Below are 25846 nucleotides of genomic sequence, written 5' to 3'. Positions count from 1 at the left end.
CGAAGGGCGCTTTCAAGTGATGTACGTTTGAGTTATCGCGTTTTTCTCGTAGACATCTTACGTCACTCTCACGGAAGTGTTTGTTGTTTTTAAAGTAAGCTAATAAACTGTAGCATCGCTTCAGTGAAAGTAAAAAAGTACGGGTCTACGGTTTAACAATAACAAAAGGCTGGAAAAGTTTCTATGCTGTCCTTCGAGTCTCTTTCTAAGTAAAACGCTATCGATTAACACAGCAGCTGCTCAAGTTTTTTGGATCATTGTTGGCTGAAAAATAGTTAGCACGTAGGCTAACCAAAAAGATACGACTGCGTGAGTCGTTTGTAGATAGCCTATCAACTATCTGCTGAATGTGAAATGCAAACATATGTTTCCCTTTATTGCCATGCATTAAATTTTTAGTGTGATAACGAGTAAGTTAATGGGCTACTTTAGTAATTACGTTCATAACTAAAGCACTGGCATCTACTTTCTAAAAAGAGATTGCGTTATGTATGGCTGCGCACCATTTTTTAGGATTTGTTCATCTACTGAAAAAGGGACTGTATAAGAATCAAGTCTGTGCAAAAAACAGCATCTTATCTTTGGCGTCAGCTCAAGTTGTCCTGTAAGTGCACATGTACGGTGCAGTCTTCAAGTTTAAATTGAACCCGCACGGCACGGACATGTTTTATGTGTTGTTCTATTCTTTTGTAGAATGACTGCACTGACAGACTTAGAACCTTTAGCAAAACGACTAAAGGTGGGAACAAGTGCTCCATTGTCTTCTTCATCTTCTCGTGGAGGTATTTGTCTAAAAATATTTCCCCCCCCTGCAGAGCATATTACTACATTGCAGTATCCCCCCTTTGTAAAATAAAAATTCTGTGTTTTATTTGTCAGGCTCACTTTCGAGTAGTCAGAGCGTCGGTGCTGCGACTTCAGATCAAGAAAGAATGGAAAATAAAACCGAGAGAAAGGTGGTAATAAGGCCAAAAACAAGTGGAGCAGGTGACTTAAGAGGTGTCAAAATGAAAGGTCGCCTTCAAAGAATTGGTCCAACACAGCAACAAAAGTTCAGAAATACTCTTGAAAGATGGTTGATCAAGCCAATGGAAACCTCGAGTACAGGAGATGTGTGCCAAACCCAAAATGATGAAGAAATGATGGATGATGATGGTTTTCAAAGCACCTCAGCTCAGTCTTTAGAGTCCAAAGAAGCTGAAATACTTTTTGTCACTGACACAGATGAAGAAACCCAGCCATTAACTCCAGCAGACTTAGATCAAGATCCTCCTGTATCACCAGCTGCCAAAGATTCTGCAGGGAGTGATCTTACACCAACATTGCTTCAAAGTGATGACGATTTAGAAACAACAAAAATGGACACATGCCCAGCAACCTCCGATGGTTCAGTCAAACTCAATTCTAAAATTACAGACTTCTTTTCGGGGGTGTCATCACCAGGTTTTCCTGGGAAACGACGCAGGTCAGAAAAGTCTCCAGAGAAACAAGATACAGAAAAGGAACCTAACCCTTCTGAAGTCAGTTGGCTCGGGACACCAATAAATGAGCTAAAGAGGATGCCAGAATGTGGCGAACCACTTCCTCCACTGAAGAATGTTCCTGGCCATCACACCGTGATGATTAGGGTTTGATCAGTTCTCTTCTATTCAGATCACAGCACAGATATAGATATATATGTAACAATTCAAGAATTTTATATTAATTGAATTTGAAATTCACATGTGATTTTAAGAGATTTTGTTGTGATTTCATCTCAGTGTTTATCCTGAATATATAGAGTAGACATACTTGTATTATTAATCATGAGACTGTTTGGTTTGTGTACGTGGAATGTCCATACTAATGTCATTTATTTTGATTCCCATTAACAGACAGATCTTCTTCAAAAGGATAAAGTTCCTGTTCCATATCTCACTAGATTTCAGGATGCCTGGGATGATGTACATGTCAAGATGCCTTGTTCCAACAGGAACTTATTTCCTATAGAAGATGAGGTAAAGGCTCAAGTGTTTAAAACTTATTTTCGATGTGAATTAAGAAATGCACATGAAGTTACAGGTTGAGGGCATAAATTCGCAAGTTCTACTTAAGTTGTTTAAGTTGTGGGTTATGTAATCAGTGCAGTCACATGATACACATTATTGAAGGTAGCTAATTAATTATTTAAAGCATCTAAAGAGAACCATAATTAGATGGCAAAACTATGGATGATGAATGGATGTAAAAAAAACAAGATGTATGTAAAAAAACAGTCATAGTAAATTAATAGTATGTGGAAAAGAGAATATTTAGGACAAATGTGCATGGTGCAATGTCCTATCTGATGAGGCAGTGATGCTTCATGCTCAAATAGCTAATCACATAGTGTTTTGAGTGTCACGTCTTACTCGTATAGTGTCCTAACATAACAGTGACAGTGGATGCTAGAAGCTTCTCTGCACCAGTGCTACATAGGCCATCACTGTAAACTCTACCCAGTTTAGCCTTTGTTTACTGTCTGTAATAACCTTTGATAACATAAAGGTATCATAATTCAGTTAGTTTTTAAAGATTTCTTTATATTAAATCAAAACTTTTATTAATAATAAACAACGTCAGGAACACTTCATGTATCAATGTACTTTGTGATTTTAAATGGTAAATGGTAAATGGCCTGCATTTGTATAGCGCTTTTCTAGTCCATAGGACCCCAAAGCGCTTTACACTACATTCAGTCATCCACCCATTCACACACACATCCACACACTGGCGTTAGCAAGCTACATTGTAGCCACAGCTGCCCTGGGGCGCACTAATTAATTAAAACTTAATGCATAACCTTTAAATTTACTGTTCGTCAAATGTCACGTGCTTAGGCCTTACCTTTGACATCAATATTATCTTTCTCTCCTGTCCTCTCTTTCATGCCTCTTTCTTGATTTCAGAGAGTAAAGCTGTCACACTTTAAGATTTTTCTTCTTCTAGGGAAATAGAGCAATTGATGCAGGTTGTGTTACAAACTGCACAGAGGGAGTTTGTATGTTTGCTGATATTTGTTGAGCTGCATTTAAAAATGAAGCATCTTAAACTCTGTTTATGGTTGCTCATGAATTGCTAAGTCCAAAAACTGCAACTTTACTTGCTTTAATGACATGAACACATGACAGGAATGAGAAGTAAAAAAAACAATGTGTGCAGTGTGCAGATGGGACCATGGGGTGGCGTTAATTTCTCGCTGATATCAGAGGTAAGCAGCACCAGGCTGCAACACAGAAAAAAAATCAACTCCTTTGATATTTTTGTGAATTCAATGGACTCTAAAATGTGGTTCACTAACTCATTAATGCTGCTCTGGATCCTGCCAGCTCACTTTAACTCCTGCTTGTTAGTTGCAATAGTTAGAACAGTTCTAAGTTTGCAACATTATAGCTGGCAAGATGTCAAAAAATAGCAAAGCGTATGGTGCTTATTCATCCAGGCTGGGGTTATTCCTTCAACAATAGCTGTAAAGATTCCTCACATCTCTGAAGTCATGAAGTACAACAAAACAACACAGTATTATTGTTTATACATAAAAAATCTCAGACCTGAAATGTATACTTCCACAGGAAACACAAGAACTGCAGAATAAAAGTCGGTGGGAGCTGATCAAGGAAACTTTAAACAAGACATTTACAAATCCTCATGAGCTGAAGGTACGTTGTATATCTTTGTCCCTTCATTGGCAAGACAGTATGTCTCCTCTAGTATGTCTCAGTTGTTGTTACCAGACTCTACCATAAGATGGCATGATTAGCCCAGAAACCAAAATACTGTCACAGAATTTAAGTAAGCTGACACTTTAAAAATGCAGGGATGCATACATATGGAGTAATTGTGACTTGAAGTGATGTTTAAGATTAATTTTGATTATCAATCTTATATGTTTATTTTTGTGATATTACAGAATGCAATGTTGAAGTACAGTGCATCACATGCCAAGAAATGGGACTTCACAGCGCTTCATTTGTATTGCACAAAGGTAAACAGCATAGCTATCAGAGTGTGATGATTAGTAATTGTTGATTTTTTAATCGCGTTGAAAATATAGTGAATTAAGCGTCTTTTGTTTGGAGCTGTCATCGAATTAATACTGACACAGAGGTCTGTAATCACACACAAGCACATCTTAAAGATGTCAAAAGATTAGCTGTAGTATAATAAAGTATTAAGTAGCTAAGTATTAACTGTCCAATCACGATGCTTAATTGCCAGCAGAAAGCACCGTGTTCATCTGTTAATTATTCTGCTATAAAAACACTATTAAAAAGCAGTATGAATCAGTATCAGTAGATAAGACTAATAACCAAATTTGCAGCTCCATAATTGCAAATACTATGAAGACATTACAGACACAACTTGTTTGAGGTTATTGATACTAAGAGAGATTTGTCTGGTTAAATCCTTGCCATCCACACCTGGACTTCATTAAAAGGATATTAAAATGATACAATTTTACCTTATAAAAACTTAAGATAATTGTTTTAACGGAGAATATAAGGTCATTCTAAATTATTCTAAAGTTCTCTTACTAATGTAAGTAAATTAAGTTTTGATAGATTCCCCTTGAAAACATTTGATTTGTTTTGCCCTTTTTCAAACTTTCCTTTTCCAGCATTACAGACATGAGAGTGAAAACATTGCTCATAATTATAGAGAATTTCACAGGTTTTAAGATGTTGTTTACATGATTTTTTTGGTACTGTCCCAAGCTAAGTAAAAGCACAAACAAAGATGAGCCTGAGTTGCATCATAATTTCCAGAGCACTGTTGGTTCACAGGTCTTTGCTCAGAGTTGTCAGCGTCTTCTCCGGCCTTGTTTGGAGCCCATCCATCATCTGTCTTAATGTGCTCTGTGTCATTCTGTGTAGAGAATCACAGAGGACTGTACTACAATCTGCCTCATGAAGGGGATGCGAATATTCCACTTGAAGCGATAGCTGTGTTTTTATGTTTAATATAAGTAGCACTGAGCCCGTAAGAGTAAGAAATACTCTTTTTTTTTCACGGTGAAGTATTGCTACATCACCATGTACTACATGGCATCAGCTATATGTTTCACCGATATTTCTTATGCCGCATGAAAAAGGACACGTAAACCTTTTTTCATCAATGTCATTATACCAAATGGGTTTCTGTTATTTTGCTGAGCAATAATGGATTTAACAGCGGGACAGAATCCTGCAGCCTTTTACAGGCAAAATGGGAGTCGAGAAAATATTTGGTCTTTAGTCAAAAGGTCACATTTAGTAACTTGTCAGAAATGAAAGTGGTTGAGTTTACATTCTCGGAAACTGATTTATTCCAGCCTTATGGTGTTAAATAAATTGTATGGTGTATGTATGATATAATTTATGTTATAAAGGGAATTCTGTTAGCAAATTTTCAACATGTTAAGGCTGAGAAGCTTTAGCCATAGGCTAAGTATTATTGTTTCAGCTGGCTTTGGATTGTGTCATTTATCAATTTGAATGACAAAGTTGTCTTATATCATACAAAAAAATACCAACTACCAATGAACATTTCATATAAAGTTACATTTTAGATGAGGCCCCTTGTAAAGTGTAGATAGAGACATCAAACATCTGCTTGTGTGCACATTTGACTGCTAAATTGTAAAAACAAAAATTGGTATAATTGAGGGTTATGTTTGATACCAGCTGATAACTAGTGACGTAAGTGTCACTGATGGGCACCGTACTTAACTCTTTTACTTTTGTGCCATATAGAATTTACTCAGAACTTTCATGTGTTACAAATCTGTGATTTTTATATCATTATTATTAAAGGGCTGAGGCCACCAGAGCCGAGCTCCACCTCCCGATAACGAAATCACTGCTTGTTAGAGCTCAGCTCTAGCTCCATCAGCATCACAAACTCGCATACAGAATTGCCCCTTAAACACAGTAAAGTTAGCCACAGTAGACATTATTACAAATTCAGGAGATGCCAAGTGAATAAAAAGTAAAGAATTAAAAGACAGCTATTCCAGTTATTCTACTAATGGAAACACAGTTTCTTATATTAATCCTATAAGCTCTTTTAGATACAATATTTTATTGAATGATAATTCTATAATAAACAGAAAAAATAAGATTGCTTGTTTTTTAAATGCACAAATGACACAATAAATTTAAATAACTGTTAGTCTTCTGCTTTTTATAGTTTCAGTGGAACTAATTTCTACTAAAGGGTAATTCTCCCAGTTGAACCCAGAATTAACCCTGGAATAAGCCAATAGTCTTCATGTGTGTAAATGATCCAAGAGAGCAAGTAGAGTTTAGTATTTGTTGACATTTAATTAAAAATAAAAGCGTTTGCTTTACTTCCAATTGTGTGGAAAAGCGAACAGCGTAGAATAATGCACGCAGCTTTTCACCTCCTGACTTCTCCCGTGCTCCTTGCCACATTGTATGATTTGAGTGTCAGAGAAAAGGAGGGATTGAATAGCATGGAGTGACGGGCCAGGCAGTTTCATTGAATATTCATCTGAGGACGGATTCCTTATGAATAAGTGAACAGCTGTTGACAGAAAGCATCAGTTTTGTTCTCTTTAATCCACCCAGTCAGTGCTGTATTTACAGTTAGGAGCACGTGTGTTTTACTTTTACATGGTCTCATGTCCGTGGACTTGGTTAAGCAGATTGCTTTAATTTGTAGACCTGTTGGGAAAACCTCTGGTTTCTTGCTGCTTACACCCCCACGTCTTGGTTGATTGCTTTGTCATTTCGGTGCGATGTACAGAGCAGTATGAGGTCATACAGAGAGTTAGTATAGCTGATTTGATGCACGTCTTCTTCTGATTTAAAGAGTTCAGCTTATACTGCCTCAGCTATTTCTACTGTCTCCTCCGTCAGCTGCCTTAATTTATAATGCCTGTAGGAGCAGTTTACGATGTCAGCTAGGTCATTACTTACAACACTGTTTAGTCAGGCTTCTTTTGCCATAATATAAATGTCCAAGGCTAAATCAACAGTAAAGGCTTCATGTGCTGGGAACACACTGTCCTTTCTATTTCAGACACTTGGTCATTTGCATCTCTTCCAAGAAGACTGTTTAATCAGTTGGCATGCAAGTGTAACCTTGATGAAATTGCTCTGTTATTGATCATTCTGACATTTTGTAGCCAATATGGATGTAAAAAAAAAGAATATATAATGTCTGTTATCTATACGATTCATAAATGTGGTGTAGTCATGGAGGATATGCTACTATGGGGTGATATTATTATTAACATAGATGAACTGTCCCACTTAGACTTGTCACCACATGTCACCACATCTTTCACATTCTCTTTTTAATTATCAGTATAAGAAGAGAACAGTCAGCTGTAACAGTCATTGAGCTCCCATAGATGTTTTACATCAGCATATTGTGGATTGGAATGCCCTTTGATTTTCTGTAGTGCAGATATTTCAACAGTATTTGTTTCACCCTAAAAATTTTGATATGGATCATAGCTCGTGATTTTCTCTGTCTGTCTCAAACTAATCAGCCGAAACAGCTAATAATGTCACAGCTGATATTTGTGGCAAAGCAACAAATATAAACAGATCTCTGGTTCTCTCCAAGGTCCTGGAGCCTGATGCCGCTGAACATCTGTTTGAGTCCCTGCTGCCAGACATGGTGCAATTAGCGCTGAGAGCATCTGAGCTCTGTACCAAGGTAAACCCGTTGCTAACCAATGGAGACCGACATACTGGTCTTTAACATCATAGATCACTGCAGCACATTGATCAGAAAAGTCATATAATCCTGTAAAATCATAGTAAAAATTATGAGTTCAAAACACATAAGATGAGATGTTTTGATCATCTGGATCTTACATCGTGTAGTTAGTGTGTTTTTGCAGTAGGAAAAAAATTCATGCCCTAATTTGACCAAGCAGCCTATCATCTTGTTAAATATTACTTCACTGCATTGATTTTATTTCTACTGTGATTCATTTAAAAACTCAAACGGTCCCTCACAAGTAGGCACATTAACCAAACAGATTTGTAATGGAACATTATTCATGTAGCAAACTCCGCATTGTTCTTCCTTGCTTATACAAATTTATTTATAAAATCATAACTGTAAATCTCCCAGACATGAGGGTGTATGGACTTTGATTTAAATTAAAGGTTGATTTAGGAAGCACATAATGGTGCAAGATTATTAGGATTTTTTTCAGCGTCTAATTCAATAAATTGACAGAACAAATTATTTTGACCTTCCTCGGTTGTACCTATTTTCCTCTTCTAGCCAATACCCCTCCTCAAGGCAGGCATGAACCACTCCATCACCATGTCTCAGGAGCAGGTGGCATGTCTGCTCGCCAACGCCTTCTTCTGCACCTTCCCCCGACGGAACTCTAGAAAGGCCGAGTACTCCAACTACCCAGACATTAACTTTTTCAGGTAATCTGGTGATGTACTACTCTTTGACTCATGGTGCTAAACGTAACATGATGTTGTTCGGTAAAGTATGCATTCGGGACAACTAACTTCATTCACTATGCATGCTTTCCTTATTGTCACATGACATAATGCTGTTCTTTGTCAGGATTATCAATGTAGGTCTTCACTTGGAAAGTATGAAGCATGGCTTGAGGGAAACCAGGGCCCAGGGTGTGCAAAAAGGGAATCTTGTAGTAAAACATTTTGAACATAGGAGTATCAGTGTTGGCTAATTGAGCCACGCAGCAAGCTCCTGGTAAATGCAAATCATCCATCAAGCCTATCATTGAACTTTTTTCATACATAGAAGAAGATAGATAATGGCGCATTTTCACATGGATTTTTTCTACTCAGTGAACACGGATGTTTCGGGAAATGTTTGTTCATGAAAATTTGCTTCGGAGATAGATGTAAAAGCATCATGGGAATTCATCAGTAAAATGTATGTGAGCTCAATTCAAGAATTTAGAGATATTACATAGTTTTGCATTTTCTTTGCATTTTGATTTTAACTTTCATTTCCTTTTTCTTTTTTGCTTTTAATGCAGTCTAGTTCAGTTAGAGTCCAGAGTAGATTTTCTTGTTTCAGTTTAGTTTTTGCTGTTTGAAAATATTTAATTTTAGTTTTCATTGGTTTCATTGTTAATTTTTTGTCTTTTTGATTATTATTATTTGAAGGTGATTTGTCAGAGGAAAGACTCAGGAAATTGGTACAGCTATGAGAATAAAAACACAACTTCCAGAGTCTCAATAAACACGCCCATCAGTGCCTCATCAGGCACAATTTTACCAAACTAACAAATACTAGAAATATGGATGTTCCCTGCATTTTTTTAAAGTTTTCTAAGTTAGAAAAATCATTAAAGTTATTCAATTAATTCTAATTAGGTCTAGTTTCTATTTTTATTTTTGTTATGTAAATTTTTACACACCCGCTTTTAGTTTTTACTTTAGTTTCAGTTAACAATAATAATCTTGCAAAGATTAAGTGACAAACTATGACCTAAATGACAGGTTGAACAGAAATGTGCTAGAGCCAACCCTGAAGGGAGTGTTTCTCTGAACGAACTGGTGCTGGTGCTTTCCGTTGAACATAAATTTACATTTATTCATCGAATTTGAACGATGCTACTGTTTGCTTTCTCTTGCACTTGAACGTTTCTCCAGTATGAGAATGTAAAAACAAGTGCATTCCATTCAAAAACACTGCATGCGACAAACATTAGGGTGTTTTCTTAATTCTGCAAACTTTCACTGTGGAGATTGTGTGGGCGGTGTAATGTAAATGAGTCTGCAGTTCACTGCAGAGTCATCTCTGTTGGCATCACATTGTAATTACCTAAATGGAAGAGGAAATTAGATTAACATTGACTCAGATGGCTGCTTGTGACAATAGAGAAGGCCGTTGGCTATTTTGCAAAAGGCAGTAAAGGAGTTCACTGGCATCTGAATTTCATTTATGTTGTGGTTGTGCTGTAATTTCAAAGAAACTGCAGCATCGTCCCCCTTTCTTCCTGCGCAAAAGTGTCCTAAATATCCTATGTGGTATGAGACAGAAAATTAAGTTTATTTCATTATTCAAAATCCTTAATACATTTTTATTTCACAGGAATACCCAGAGGGTTACTAAAGGAAAAACAAACACTCATTATCTGCGAATTAATTTATTTATTTTTTATCTCAAAGCAGTCTTCTTATTTGCATTGAGATAAAAGTGACTATAAACACTATTATCTTTGAGGGTTTTTTTCCAGCATTGACTCTGCCATTCAACATGTTCTTCCTGAAACTGTATCTATTATTTTACCACAGAGTGCAGCTAAGTTTATTAGAAACCCAGCAGTTACACTAAATGTAGCTATATACACCCTTTTACTGAGTTGCATCATACCTTCTGTACATCAGTTGGAGGTAAATTTATGTTATATAATTATATATTAATACCGTATTCCCTAAAGACTGTATGGCGATCTGTTACTAAAAGGCTGCCTTATGTAGTAGCTACCTTATGTCTAAGACATTTTCCCCGGGGACTACATGAGGCATGATTGTTTCTCGAGTCCACGCTGACAAAGAGAAATGAGTGCTGGAACTGACTTCAATGAATGAGTTTCCCATCCCCTAAAGGGCTCTCAGTGCACTGAGCTTTTGTCATTATTTCATTTCCTTCACTTGGAATTTTTCTCTTTATATTGTGGCATGTGGGGTGAGCTGCAGGGTTTTTTAGAGTGTGCTTGAGTGAGAGATGGTGGGCTTAATGCTCAAAGTGTATTCAAACCCATCCACTGCGCCTCGCTGTTAGCAGCTTTGTGTGTATCTGTGCTATATTCCAGGGGGATTGCCTTTTTGCCTCCTGAGGACTCTGTTGCTTAAAAGGGACACTGGGCTTCTTAATGTATCCCCAAAGAGGGAGGCCTGTTTCCCTCTCTCTCTCCCTTTTTGTGTGAGTGCTGTGAAGTGGCACATGAGTATTGCTCTGTGATGGCAAGCCTGGGGCAACTCCGTTGTCGTAACAGCGAAGGAGCTCCTACATAACCGGCTACTGACTGAAAAGGGAACTGAGTGAGAGGTGAACTAATTCATATCAAACGTTAAAGCATGACTGAACTCACATGGCTAAAGTGGACATCCTATGTCTCAATTTTTCTTGGTCCTAGCTGTGGCATTTTGATTGTGAGGGTTGGGCATTTGGTTGGGATGCTGTGTTAAACCAACTTTCTTAAGAAGTAAGCTTTTAATTTTTGTTTAAAAAACAGGACGTACAATATCAACAGTTATGTAATTAAATCCACGATTTGTTCTCATCTGCAGGCTTTTTGAGGGGTCCTCTGCAAAGAAGACTGAAAAGCTGAAAACCCTTATGTGCTATTTTAAAAGTGTTACTGAGAAAAGTGAGTGGTCACATTTTCTTCATTTTAAAAATTTACTGCCACATAATTGTCTTGCCAGATAAAACATTTCCCTTGTTTTTTGCAGTGCCTACAGGTCTTGTAACATTCACCCGAAAAAGTCTGAATAAGCCACCAAATTGGAAAAGGTATAATAATATGATGTCAAAATAATATTATATGATGTATTCATTGGGCTGTTTGGAAACTAGCATGGATACATGTTCACATGTTCTTGATGTTGATTAAAAACTGGAAACTGTTTCAGCTCACAGACTCCACTCACAAAGCTCCACATCACCTGTGAAGGAACCATTGAAGATGATGGGTATGGAATGCTTCAGGTAAGAGAGAGTATGCGAGGATAGCGCGAGTTGGAGAGACTTGAACCCATTGAATCTTTGCCCAAACGAGCTGTTTGTTGGCGTGTGCTTGGTTCCCATCCTCTTTCCTTTTACTGAGCCGCCTCGTTCTAGAGTCTTCCACCCAGAATGCTTACTACTGCTGAAAAGGCCTTTGAGGGAGCATTTGATGTGTCGGAGGGAGTTTGCGCTGGGACTGGGGTCGAGGCCTCTGAGCCTCTTGTGCTCTCTGGGTCGACGATACTTCCTGTATACTGTCAGGATGGCCTGCTCTGGCTTTCACCTTTTGTTTGCCTCCAGTTGCCACAAACTGACAGTTGATGTGCACACATGAAAAGCTCCGGGGCACACTGCAACTTGGATTGATGGATGCTCTGTTGGGGTGGGGGCTGTGGTGAGGTGCTGACAGCCTGTCAAAGCAGACTTTGGAGGCTGGCTCGCTGTCCCAGAGATGAGTGACCAGTTTAGGGAGATCTGCTCTCAAACTGCTGCTCATCCCTTTGCAGCTTCTTCCTGGGGTTGTGAGGGGTTTGGTCTGGTCTGTCTACAGGCCAATGAGCAACTGTCAGAGATGAAATTGTAAGATTATATGTTCCACATGGGTGCTTTCTGACTAAAACAATCAATTCACGTCTCTCTGAGCTGAATCAATGAGATGAACGTTTGTTCTGAATCACAAACAGACTGAAATAGCAGTATTTGTGACTGGAGAAATATGTTTATTTTCACCTGTAGGACTGCTCTCTTCATTTGAAATTTGCTACTGGCAGCCTCATACCTAAATGCCTCTCCTGGGAAGAGTTTATTTTGGCATGGAGGACAGATCTCTGAGTAATGCCAGCACCTTAGGGCACCTTTCCAATCAGCTTGTCAGGGATTCTGTCACAAACTGAATAAAAAGGGCAAAGACCATTTCATGAGGTGCTTTCTTCCTGTTTCCAAAGCTGTCCATTTTAACGTCAGACAGAATGTTAGCAGTTAGATATTTTCTTTTTATTTTCTAAAATTTTCACATGTGACAAAACAATAGATGCTGCAAGAGTATTAATAATGTTTCATAATCTTTCCTTCATCATCAACCATTTGTCTTGATTTGCAGGTGGATTTTGCTAATCGGTTTGTGGGAGGAGGTGTCACCGGGTCTGGTCTGGTTCAAGAGGAAATACGTTTCCTTATTAACCCCGAGCTAATTGTTTCTCGTCTCTTCACTGAAGCACTAGATCATAATGAATGTCTGATTATCACAGGTAAGTGACAAACACTCTTTAACCTTGTTAAACAGTAGTTGTTACTAAAGGAATCATATTCAATGATTCACAATTTAATCATATGATTCCGATCAAATCAATAACGCCATAGTCTCATTCTTCTACTTTTCTTCTACTTTGCTTTTTCGAATTTGACAGTAGAGAAATTGCATTGATTTCTAGTCAAACCCAGCATGGAGAACACATTGCACAGCTTCAGTTTACAGCTTTCTTACTCAGCATGGGGCTAAAGGATGTTTGTGGCAATTGTCCTGTTTTCTGTATCTGTCCTTGTCACCTGTTTTCTTTTGATTGGGTACACACGGTAAATTCTGGAGACAGACTATGCTGTTCTGATTGCGCTGTTGGGGCTTTCTGTTGAGTAATACTTCAGAAAGGAGTGTTTGCCACAAACAAGGCTGGAACAGGCCAGTAGACCCAGTAACAAGAGCATCCCTTAGGGAGCCCCAGCAGGAGGCTGATGGCAACTGTCTGCTTTGTGGCTTGATTGTGTTCGATGAAGACTTTAGACAACCAACCAAGATACAAACTAACAAAAAAAACAAACAAAATAAACAAACCATACTCAAATTCTCAAATATAATGTGACAGTAAAGGCTGCTAGTGGAACCAAGTCACACTAGTGAGTATGGTTGATGTGTCTTCTGATAGAAGTAAACAGAAATAGATTAATTGGTTTCACTGTGCAAGTGACCCAAAGCATACTGCTAAAGCAACCAAAGCAGTTTTCAGGGTAAAGAAATTTGATATTCTTCAGTGGCCAAGTCATCTAATCTCCGCTCAATAGAGTGTGCTACTCAGTTATTAAAAGCTTTAAAGTGAATGCAGAGAAACTCAGAAACAATCATCAACTTAAGTAGGTTAGGGCAAAGATTTGGCAGACCATCTCAAGGAAGAAACAGCATGTGGTGATGTTCATGCGCTCTAACTTCAGGTAGTCATTGACAGAAAATTATTTTCATCCAAGTATTAAAGACAGTATTTAAAATTCTGTTAGTTTAGTCCATTTACCGTAGTTTTCAGGTCATAAGCCGCTACTTTTTCCCCACACTGTGAACACTGCGGCTTATACTGACGTGCGGCTAATGCTTTTTTTTTTCATGCGGCCAAAAACATTTTGCCTGGTAACAGTAGACCAATAAAATTGATAAGTAGTATATATACAGTATATATTTTTAGCGGTTGTTAAGAGACGTTGTAATGTTGTTTGTGCACTATTCCGTAAAAAAACCTTACCTAACCTAAGCAACGTAATTTGTGTGTTACCGATACGTATGTATACTTAAAGGTAGCCGTGTTACATGCGCTGTTCGAGTGAAAAAAAGCATTTTTTGTATGTATTTTTGTATGTTACCATGTTTATGTTACCATGTTTATGTTACCTTACGGATTGAATTAAACGTTAAAAATCCTCACTTGTAATATTTCTGTGTAAATATCTCATATTACGAGTGAAACGCATACGGCTTAAAATCCGGTGCGGCCTGTACAAGTACAAAATTGATTTTCTTTCTAAAATTAGAGCATGCGGCTTTTAATCAGGTGCGCTCTGTAGTCCGGGAATTACGGTACTTTTGAGCCTCTGGCAGATGTCAGAGGTATGTAATGTAAATAATTCCTTTGCAGTTAATGCAATTCTTTTGTTAAACTATTAGAATTAAAGCTAAAAGTCTGCACTTTATTCACAGCTTGAATTTTTGATTTGACAAAAACAAAACAATTTGTCCTTGTCTAAATACTTATGGACTTGACTGTGTACCATTGATGTATATGTGTATTAAAAAAAATTAAAATTAGCCAGATCTATCTCTCTTTGGCCCCACCGGACTTATTTATGCACCATTTATTTTAGTTATTTTATTTTGTATAACTGATAGAACATATAAGCTGCTGTAATTAATCCAGGTCACATCCAGGCACAGGCCACATATTACACATTTTTGAAATCATGCTAAGTAAAATCACTATGAAGTACTCCAAATATCTACTATGTTTTTGCCTATTTCAGCTTGTTGTTTTGCATTGATTGCAATGTTTTGGTTAATCCACAACTCATTTCGATACCCTTAAGGGACAACAAACATCATGGATTATATTATATCATGTTTAAATAGAAACATCTTAAATTAAATGTCCTCCTTACATAGCACGTGCATTGGGTAAGAACAGGAAGTGAGGTCCTAGAGGCACCAGTCATACTGCAGCATAAGAGTTTCTCGCTCTCATAGAGTCACCTTGAGACTTCTTGCTGGCCGCCTTTCCCGCGTCTCTGCTTATGTCACTTAACTTTATTACTTGGGCCCAGAATTAATTATAGCTGGAAGACCTGACTCAGACCTGCTCTACTAATGGACTCTTCCATTCCATCATCTTTATTAAACCCGGGCTGTATCTCTTGTCCTCCACGGTAAAAGTCCAAGCCTTTGCTGCAATGTGGTCATGTGGTAAATCATGTTCCCTTGTGATACATTTTGGCATACAGTACTGAAGCTAATGGATCGTACTCCTGCACTGAAATTTGCAAAAGTGCCTTATCCTAATTGAATTTTCCTTGATTGCTAGATATCTGGCTGCCAGTGGGGCGGTCACAAGTATAAATAGTATCAAGGAGAACTCATATGAACCATATGAATGGTGGTGCTGACCAGAAAATGTGGTTCATGCTCGGTGCATGCAGGAGACAGTCATAGGGATTTTTCATTTTTATTTTTTCACAGTATTTTTTTTTTTACAGCATCTACAATTTGAACATAATTAAAGCTATATTTTACCCATGCGCTATCCTCTTTCGTTCAAATGCAGAAGTAAAACTTGTTAAAATGAGATACACTGCTGACTTTCTAGTGTCTGGTCTTCCACAAGAATGTGAGACAATTTGTTTTGATGCATTTACACATGAATGGGACGACCTTCAGGATTCAGTGAATTACACCCGCTGTTTTTTAATACGACCTGTTCATTTATAAATAATTTCTAAGGAACAGACACATCTTCTTCTAGCCAAGATCGATCCTCTTCAATTCTTACTAGAATTATTTTTAAATGGCAAATGGGTTGAATAAAAAGCAAAAGCGTAATCTGTTTTGCTCCTGAAGAATGTGCCATTCAAATGCAAAAATGTTTGAGAAAAGAAATCTTATTTGGAAAACCAGTAAAGGTCAGGTGTATGCATAGTGTATGCACACAAAACCATCTAGTACAACAGCTGTAATATCCCATCTTTAGATTAGATATCAACATCACGAAAGTATTTATTAAGTAGTAGCTTTATGGGTTTTTTTATTCAGTTATAGTGCTGGGTGCAAGTTGACATGTGTTTGCCATCAATAGCGTGACTGAAAAGTACCTGTGCATGTACCTCAGTCTTTTGCAGACCTTTTGACCCAAAGTATGCATCTTTAATTTCAAATGTGCCAATGGCACTGAAGCTCAAAAAACTTTATATGGGCACATAAGTCATGTAGAAGTTTTATTTTCTAGCGCTGTTAAACTACACGAGGTACGTCATTGTCTTACTCATTTTGCTTATTTAAAAAAATAGAGGCTGGTTAATTATTAATGACGGTGTCTGTCAAGTGGAGTGCACCCTAGAGATTCCCCCATGTGTTACTAATAATAGCTGCTGACCAAGGCTTCTCTACTAATCACTTAGTTTATTCACCTTGCAGCATGAAGCATCTCTGCAAGTGCTCTCAACAGCTAGGTACTAATGAGTGTTAATGAATGGGAAGTTAATCTGTGGCCCAATTATATTGACTGTCCTGTTGTCTACCCCCCTCTGCTCCCTCTTTACGGGTGTTGAGTGCTTCGCTGTGTGCTGGTGGTCAGTCATTGCTGCTTGCATCATTTCAAGAGGGGTAACAAGTTGACCTTCTGTTTTTCAGCAATCGGATGCTCTTCGATCACTTTTAACCCCCTAAAAAGTATTTAGTGCAAAAAATTAGTAATAATTCGTTTTCTTTTTCTGTGTGCATGACTTGTTTTAACAATATTAATTTTCCTTGTGATTTTAAGCATTGAACTGTGTTTAGGAGCCAGTTGTTTGTGTTACACTAAAGTATAGTAACATGGGTTTTCAACTACTGATAGCATTTAGGTGGGAGCCCTAACAGAGTTTTTAAATGTCATTGCTTTTACCTATCAAAGATTTGTTATTCTGTATGTTAACACAATAAACTAACCCACATATTAGTTTTGAATCATGAAGAGAAAGATAAATAATCTTTAATTCTAAGTATGTGTAAATAAAATTGAGATTTATATGTTTATATGTTGCCTGCTTAAGTGTGCCTGAAGTTCCTGTTTGTTATTAGGAACACAGCAGTACAGTAAATACACAGGATATGCACAGACCTACCAGTGGGGTGGCAGCCGTTTGGACACAACTCCAAGGTATCTGGTAATTTTACTTGGTTTAAGACCTTTAACATTTTAAAATAATAAATAAAAACTGTTGTAACTTTGTTAGATCTCCTTACATTGATTAGCTTGTCTTTTTCACCACCTTGGTCTAGAAATATCTTGTAAAAAAGTCACACTAGTCAAACTGTAGCATGACCAAAATTACTGCCAGCGTGTGCAATGAACCTGTAAAATTGTTGCTTCTGAAATAGTTGCTATGTCAAGACAGCCATAAAACCCAAATGAGATGGAATCAGTTTTTTATCAGGCTGAGACCAAGTTGCCAGTTACAAGCAATCTGTTTGTGATAATATGGCCATTCACTCTGATAAATCAGCAGATATTGCAAATCTGTTGCCATCTACATACATAGAAATTCACAATTACTAATTACTTTCAGAGTCCAGACAGAATTTTGTGAATCTGAAAGAAAAAATTATATATTTCTCATTAAATAGTGATGTGGTAGCTATGGAATTTAAGCTGCAATTATGAAAGGAGTTACTGAAGGAAACATGCAGTGGTAGATTCTTTCCTTGAAATGCATGCAAGCCACACAAAAACTCAACCTAGGTTTCCACTGGCCAGCTGGCCCCACTCTGAGATCCCATTTAGAAAGGTTACCATATTTAGTACACATACATTTTCCTTTAACTTTAAATCTCACAATGGATGGATTGCCTTGTCCTTTCTGACTCAGGGCAGCATTTTGTTCCACTAAAACATTTCACAACCATTTCTTTGATTGAATTTTTATTTCATTTTCAGTGATGGCTGGCAGAGAAGATGCACTACGATTGTGGCCATCGATGCGCTGCAGTTCAAGAACTTTCTTGAACAATTTCAACCAGATCGACTCAACCGAGAACTTAACAAGGTTGTCTTTTACTTTTGTTTCACTCCTTATTTTGTGTTATTTTTGCAGTTGTTTTTCTTCGCTCTGTATGTTACGATGAGTTGAGTAAAGTATTTGCCCAAAATTGTTGAAATTAGGACCATAAATCTCGGAGTTCAGTGTGGTCACTTATAGCTAGCTCCAAAAGTGAGTGAGTCCTCACAGACTTCATGGCCAGCTTTGCAACAGAAAGAATTATGTTTACAACTTCCTATGAAGAATTTTACCATAGCACACATCTTTAAAGGCCTAAATTTAGTATAATAAGGGATGTGGTCTCTTTGCATGCCAGGTTGGTTTTGTTGTAAGGCTGTCTTATATTAGCCAGTATTAACATCCCATTTATTATCATAGTGAATAATGGCTGCACCTTCATACCTATTGTGTGCTAACTGTTAACTCGCCAGTTCTATCCTTGTAGTAGATTCACTCTGGTAAGTGTTAATGACTTTTTGCTTCATCTCTGTCATCTCCTCTGGCCCTGCACCGGCTATATGAGAAGAGAGAATAATTATCAGGTGTGCCTGCTCCACCCCTCCCTCCAATTCTTGAGTTTACTGTTGCTGGAATTTGGCACTATATGAATTGAAATCCATTGAATTGAAACACAAAGAACCCCACAGCCAAGCCACTGCAATACCCAGATGCAGTTAAAACAATAGCTAAACAACAGATAACTAAACTTCACAGATGTAATCCACAAACCAGTTGGTTATGTCATAGTAGGTGCAGCCATCTTTTATATCCAGTCTATAATTTGTCTTATGCTTCACACCTGTTTAGATAGAAAAAAAAAAAAGAATTGTGTCATACATAGTGAGTGTATGACACAATTCCCCCCCCACCCCCTTTTTTTTAAGGGCAGCACTGTACGTTTTGATTTGGCAAATTTTTACACTGCATGCAGAGGGATATGTGTAGCAGCCTAGCCTGCCAAGTGACTTTGTTAACCACTACACTATAGAGCAGCTAGGTTTTAAAAATTCTACTCTTAATTTCTAAATTCTCAGTTAATTTTTACAAATTTGTATTTATGATGGTGAATCTGTAGGGAACTTCTATCACTGCCACTGAAGGAATGTCATTTTAGAATTTTGATTTGCATTGTTTTAATGGTCTGAAGCCATTTGGTTGCAAATGGAAAAAAAAAGTCTCATCACAAATGTCACCTGAGTTGATATTGACTCGTGTTTACTTTTCTCAGGCTAAATAGATGAATTATGACGTGACATATGCATGTAATACGTACTGATAGATTGCTGTATTTGTAAAGAATAAACATAATCATATTCATTACACTGTCCATTAGGCCCAGCATGAATTCTAATAAGCATAATTAACCTTAGTGCAATTAATCACCGTTAGCACATTTGCATCATGTTAAAGACACAAAAAACAAAAGTCCTTTGTTATGTGTAATCTTCCCATGGTTGTCATATCTATTTGTAATAGAAAATCAAGATGTTGATGTTGTCAGGTCTGCTGTCAGAAATCATGGAGGGGTTTGACAGCTCTGACAAGGATTTAAAAAATGGACCAACATGAAGATCAATCCCAGTTCGACTATTGTTCAGTTAACTGTCATATCTGCCCTTTCACAGGAAGAATTTATGACTGGTCAGTTGGAGGACGGGCACTTACAATTCGTTTTCAGTATGCATCATTAATGTTAAGAGTCCCCTGCAGATATCTCATGTAACAACCTTTTGCAAATAATTTGCCATGTCACTTACAACCCACCCAACATGTGATTTCATATGTTTTTGGTTATAACACATGGGTTTAGTCAAACGAATCGATAACATTGAGTGAATAGCCATGAAGTGGAACAATGATGCTAAATGACATCGTGTTAAAAAGGCATGTTCAGCCTAGTCAACCAAACCTTATTTTTCATGGCCTGTCAGCAGCATGATTGTTATTACAAAACAAATATTCAATTACTTTTTGTAGTCAAACCATTTCACTTACATCACAGTATGAGAATACTGTATTTTATATGTATTTCTATCTTTTATATCCTATCATTATAGTTTTTAAGTATTTAATTATAGTTTTTAAGTATTTATCTTTTGTGATGTTGCACTGACCAGGGACAGCTTTCAATTTCATTGTACTTGTGACAATGCCAATAAAGAATATTCATATTCATTCAGCTGGACAATTACACTATTTTACCACTTCGTTAGGTGTACCATGCTTGTACTGGGTTTAACTGCCTCAGTTGGCCATGGCATAGATTCAACAAGGTTGTGGAAAAATTTATCAGAGACTTTGGTCCATGTTAACACAATAGTATCACAAAGTTGCTGTTTACTTTTTAGCTGTACATCCGTGATGTTAAGATCCCATTTAATCAAATCCCAATGTTGCCCTTTTGGACTAGGATCTGGTGACTGTGGATTTTGAAGAACAGTGAACTCATGGTCATGTTCAAGAGACCAGTTTGAGATTATTTGAGCTTCTTTACATGGCATGTTATCCTGCTGGAAGAAGCTATCAAAAGATGTGTATACTGTGATCAGAAATGGATGGACATGTACTCAGTATTGAACCCTACAGCCAAGCCACAAACCACATCCTGCCACTGCAATCCAGAAACACTGAGGTAGGCTGTGGTGTTGAAGCAATGCTCATTTGGGGCCAAAAAATATCCCCCATAAATTACAGGACCACCATCAGCAGCCTGAACCATTGATACAAGGCAAAATGAATCCGTCCTTTCGTGTTGCTTACAATATAATTACATTAAATGATTGCATTTCTAATTTTCTGCTGTCTTTGTGTAGGCTTACTGTGGCTTTGCATGCCCTGAAGAAAAAAGTCAGAACCTTTCAGCAGTTGCGACAGGAAACTGGGGCTGTGGGGTTTTCGGAGGTGACACACGTCTGAAAGGTAAGCACTGACGTAACACTGCCGTCAGAGGATCTCGTGGCGAAATGGGCTCCTGTAATCTTTGTGCACTTGGCAGTCTAATTGGAGTCTCTTCCTCGATATAACAGAATGTATTTTAGATAGAAAAGCTCCAGCAGATCAGTGTGAGCTCCATTTGTCTTCTGGGAATGCGTTCATTTACTTAAGGCCTGTTCGTTGGCTTCCTTCTATTGATCAAATGACAAAGTTAATATGTTTCATTAATAGAGAAATTGATCGCCTGCTTGAGTCCATCAATCTGTTGCAGCTTTATGTCTGTGCCTTGTATCACTGTCACAGCAAAGGGAGCTCCTTTTTGCCAACAATTTGCAGTAATAGCTCTGCTTCTCGCTTACTATCTGACTTGAAGACCTTGTGCTTACAAAGTATACATCCATCCATTTATTAATTAGCTGTAGCAAGGTACAGTCCGTTATAGGCACTATCACTACTGTCTGCTTAATGATGTGCCTCCAGGGAAGAGCTCTGTAATTCAGATGCTGTTCTCTGCCTCGATTTATTGTCTGTAGCATTGCATAGACCCCCTTTTTTTTAATTGCCGGATAATTTTTGAGGAAAGAGTTGAAAGGAGAAGGGGAGAGAAACAGCTGAAATGAAGAGATTCAGCTCAGAAATCCTGTGAAAATGTTGATTCAGTTTTGCTCATTAACTTGGCAGTGTACTAACATTCATTAATCAGTAGACACATTTCCGGTCTCTTAAAATATTCACAGCTCACCGGGGCCAGACCTGGACTCCCTTTGTAACTAATCCAGCATACTCAGTAGGGGTGAGACCAGTTCCCCAGATAACTTACCTTTTGCTGTAGGCTACAGAAGCTGATACTTCTCAGTTTTAAACAAAAGCTATTGGATGACTTTTCAGACCTCTGTTTTATTTGTCTTTGTTTTGTTTTTGCAACTGAATCTATGAACGTGTGTGGAAAACTCTTCAAAAGAATGTTCAAATTGTTTTTAGCTCCTATATTTTCCTTTCAAGCATTTGCTTGAATCCTTAATATACTTGAATACTCAGTTATTTTCCTTTCGAACTATAAATAACATTTTTTTTAAAGTCCAGTTTAGTTGATATACTGCATTGAAACATATTTTGTGTCACATACACTATTGAGGCTCATCACTGCCTTCTTTTCCTCCAGCTCTGCTCCAGATGCTGGCAGCTGCTGAGGCGGGCCGAGACGTAGCCTACTTCACCTTTGGTGACAGCCAGCTCATGACAGATGTCCACAACATGCACTCTTTCCTCATTCAGAAAAACATCAGTGTTGGTAAGGGGAACAGCCCAGGCATCGTGCCAGCTTCTTGTTTTTATGAAACTTTTTGCACTTTTACATTCAACATTTTTAAATTGTCAAAGATGCAATTAAAGAAATAAAGTAAATACAGAAAATATGTATTGAACACGCCACCAATTTTCTAAGTAAATATAAGTAATATACGTTTTAAAGGTGCTATTGACATTAAATTCTCACCAGATGTCTGTAATAACCAATCCAGTCCATACATGCAAAGAAATCAAACCATAGATGTCCATAAATTATATGTAACAATGAGAAGTCACACAGAAATGGTACTGGGATCCTGTTTGTGGACTTCAGCTCTGCCTTCAACACCAGCCTTCCAGAACATCTCCGAGGCAAGCTTTCCCAGATGAATGTGCCTGATCCCATCTGCCGGTGGATCACTGACTTCCTGACGGACAGGAAGCAGCATGTGAGGCTGGGAAAGAATGTCTCGGACTCCCGGACCATCAGCACCGGCTCCCCTCAGGGCTGTGTTCTTTCTCCTCTGCTCTTCTCCCTGTACACCAACTGCTGCACCTCCACCCACCAGTCTGTCAAGCTAATCAAGTTTGCAGATGACACCACCGTTATTGGACTCATCTCGGACGGGGATGAGTCTGCCTACAGGAGGGAGGTTGAACGTCTGGTGTCCTGGTGCAGCCACAACAACCTGGTGCTGAATGCCCAGAAGACAGTGGAGATTATTGTGGACTTCAGGAAGCACACAGCCCCCCCCCCATCATCCTGACTGACACCCCCATCACCTCTGTGGACTCATTCCGCTTCCTGGGTACCACCATCACCCAGGACCTGAAGTGGGAGCCCACCATCACTTCCGTCATTAAGAAAGCCCAGCAGAGGATGTACTTCCTGAGGCAGCTGAAGAAATTCAACCTGCCAACACGGACGATGATGCAATTCTACACTGCAATCATCGAGTCCATCCTCACCTCCTCCATCACCGTGTGGTACGCTGGAGCCACTATCAGGGACAAACAGAGACTGCAGCGTGTTGTGCGCTCTGCTGAGAAGGTGATTGGCTGCAGACTCCCATCTCTGCAGGACCTGTACACCTCCAGGACACTGCGGCGTGCAGCTCGGATCTCAGCTGACCCTTCTCACCCTGGACACAGTCTGTTTGACCTGCTCCCCTCAGGCAGGAGGCTCCGGTCCATTCGCACCAGAACCTCTCGCCATAAGAACAGTTTCTTCCCCTCTGCTGTTGGACACATGAACAATAACCGTATGACTGTTCCCACCACTAACACATGACCCTACGCTGTGTTCACTGCATCATTCCATGTTTGGCACTGATCACCACCTGCACTCATGTATATATCATGTATATATCTATCCACTTAGCACTTTTAATTCTTATTCTTATTTTTATATTTTTATGACAGTATGTTTGCACTGAAGCACCGCAGCAATTTCCTAATGTTGTAAACCTGCTCAACATCTGGCAATAAAACCCTTTCTGATTCTGATTCTGATTCTGATTCTGATTCTGATACTGAACATGTGAAGAAAGGGAGGTGCAAAAAGGCATGGAAAGAGAGGACACCAGCTGACATCTATCAGTAATCAGAAAGCAATCCTGCCACTTTGTGCAAATTAATATCAACTGGTTTGGTTCCCAACCGATGGCCTATAAAAAGGTATCTCGTTACCATGGTGTCACACAAGAAACATTTCATGATGGGTAAAATCAGTGCGCTTTATCAAGACCTTTGCAGCCTTATTGTTGTAAAACATACTCATGACATTGGTTACCGAAGAATTTCTAAACTACTGAATTTTCCAGTGAACACTTTTGGGGCCACAATCCAGAAGTGGAAAGAAGATAATTTCATCATAAACTGGCCATGACCAGGTGCTCCCCGCAAGATTTCAGACAGAGGAGTGAAAATAATTATCAGAAGAATTGTTCAGGAACAATGGAGTTGACTGACTTGTGGAGAGCTACAAAAAGAAAGGATGAATGGAAAAACTGGGGATATTTTTGCTAAAAATCTGCTGCCATCTACCAAAAGACAATGGAAACATCCAAGGAAACTTTCAGTTGGTTTTGGAGAAAGCACATAAAGCTCTATGGAAAGCACTAAAGCACTAAAGCTCAGAGTTCATAGAAGGGGTCCACGAAACCTTCAGGAGTTGAAGACTGTGTGAAAGAATGGCTGTGGCATGTGACTAGTTTCTCCATACAGGAGGCGTCTTCAAGCTGTCATCATGATCAGACTTTTGCATGTTCGATACTTTTTCTCGTGTCACTTCATTATGTAACATAATTATGTTACATCTATGGTTTGATTTCTTTGAATGTCTGGATTGGATGAGTTGTTGCCGACATCTGGTGAGAATTTCATTACAATAGCACCATTCGAAACATATTTACTTAGAAAATTTTTATTATTTTTACCAGCTGTAATAATCCAATTATTTTTTGTTATGAGTTTTGGAAAATAATATGATCTCATGAACCATGAAATTTCCATCCTATATTTCAGTCTAATATGAAGATTAGACAATATCTCCTTGTCTTGTTACAGGAAAGGCGTATGATCTCTTGGGGCAGTATTACAGCTCAGAGTGCAAGAAGTGCCTTGGTCGACGCCCTGACGTCAGCCTCTATTCCTTCATCTACCAGCAGGTCAACTCCTCCCTGGCGCCTGATGACTCCAACATGGGTTCAGCCAGACAACACGCACCCACTGACTGCCATTAAGGTTAGGTGGCTGATGAGTCACCGTGACTTGCCTTTAAAAAATGAACATTAAATGAATAAAATATTTTCAGTTCCTTTGCTTTTTTAACAAAATCTATTTTCTTTTGTTCATATGATGGTGGATGTACCAGATGTGGTTTTAACCACAGGCTGATAAAAATGATAATGAAGGTCTAGCATGCATACCCTTTAAAAAAGGCAGGGGGTGGTTAGTTATGGCCGCGTCTGGCACTGTACTCCAAGATGTGTTCATTTGGCTGTAGCTGGTAATACTGCAGTAGATTGAGCTTCAGTGTGACGCGATTGTGATTTTAATGGTGAAGCAAAGGTTGCCATCCATCTTCTCAGTTTGTCATGTTGCCTATTTTTTACACCAGCACATATCCAGCCTAATTGAATTGGCTGTCAGAAATCAAGTTAGAGGAAAAGAGTAATAAGAATTGTGTGTTGGAAAGCTTGCGGTCCCAGAAAAGTGGTTTGATTTAAAGAGCAGCCTATTTCTCAGCAATAATCGCTTAACTTCTGTGTTTATTTATTTGCAGGCATTGAAAATGGATCCATTCAGATTACATTGTTGTGGGTGTTTCTCTGTTTGTGATTGCAATTAAGATATTAAAAAATAAGTGTTTGCG

General features: G+C 38.4%; 1 protein-coding gene across 1 annotated transcript; it reads left to right on the top strand.

Annotated features, from left to right (window-relative positions):
* The first annotated feature begins 83 nt into the window (after positions 1–83).
* LOC102298815 (poly(ADP-ribose) glycohydrolase) lies at positions 84–25846 on the top strand. Its single transcript, XM_005919544.3, has 17 exons — positions 84–604; positions 694–782; positions 880–1628; positions 1875–1997; positions 3591–3677; positions 3929–4003; positions 7594–7686; positions 8266–8420; positions 11271–11350; positions 11436–11496; positions 11616–11691; positions 12809–12956; positions 17291–17369; positions 18147–18255; positions 21063–21168; positions 22346–22474; positions 25039–25846. The coding sequence occupies exons 1-17, from the start codon at positions 492–494 to the stop codon at positions 25212–25214; spliced, it is 2448 nt and encodes an 815-aa protein (XP_005919606.1). The 5' UTR covers positions 84–491; the 3' UTR covers positions 25215–25846.

Source organism: Haplochromis burtoni, unplaced genomic scaffold (assembly GCF_018398535.1).
Source record: "Haplochromis burtoni strain Fernald_Lab_line unplaced genomic scaffold, NCSU_Asbu1 Contig_37, whole genome shotgun sequence".
Taxonomy (NCBI): Eukaryota; Metazoa; Chordata; class Actinopteri; order Cichliformes; family Cichlidae; genus Haplochromis; species Haplochromis burtoni.
The sequence above is the reverse complement of the archived record's forward strand: the minus strand, read 5'-3'. Positions and strand labels throughout refer to the sequence as shown.

What these genes read in the sequence shown, in the direction of transcription:
- LOC102298815 (XM_005919544.3), top strand. Translation starts at nt 492, where the DNA reads ATGGCTGCGCACCATTTTTTAGGATTTGTTCATCTACTGAAAAAGGGA. An exon ending in TTCTTCATCTTCTCGTGGAG is followed by an intron (nt 783 to 879) that starts GTATTTGTCTAA and finishes TTTATTTGTCAG; the next exon opens with GCTCACTTTCGAGTAGTCAG. An exon ending in TGAATGTCTGATTATCACAG is followed by an intron (nt 12,957 to 17,290) that starts GTAAGTGACAAA and finishes GTTTGTTATTAG; the next exon opens with GAACACAGCAGTACAGTAAA.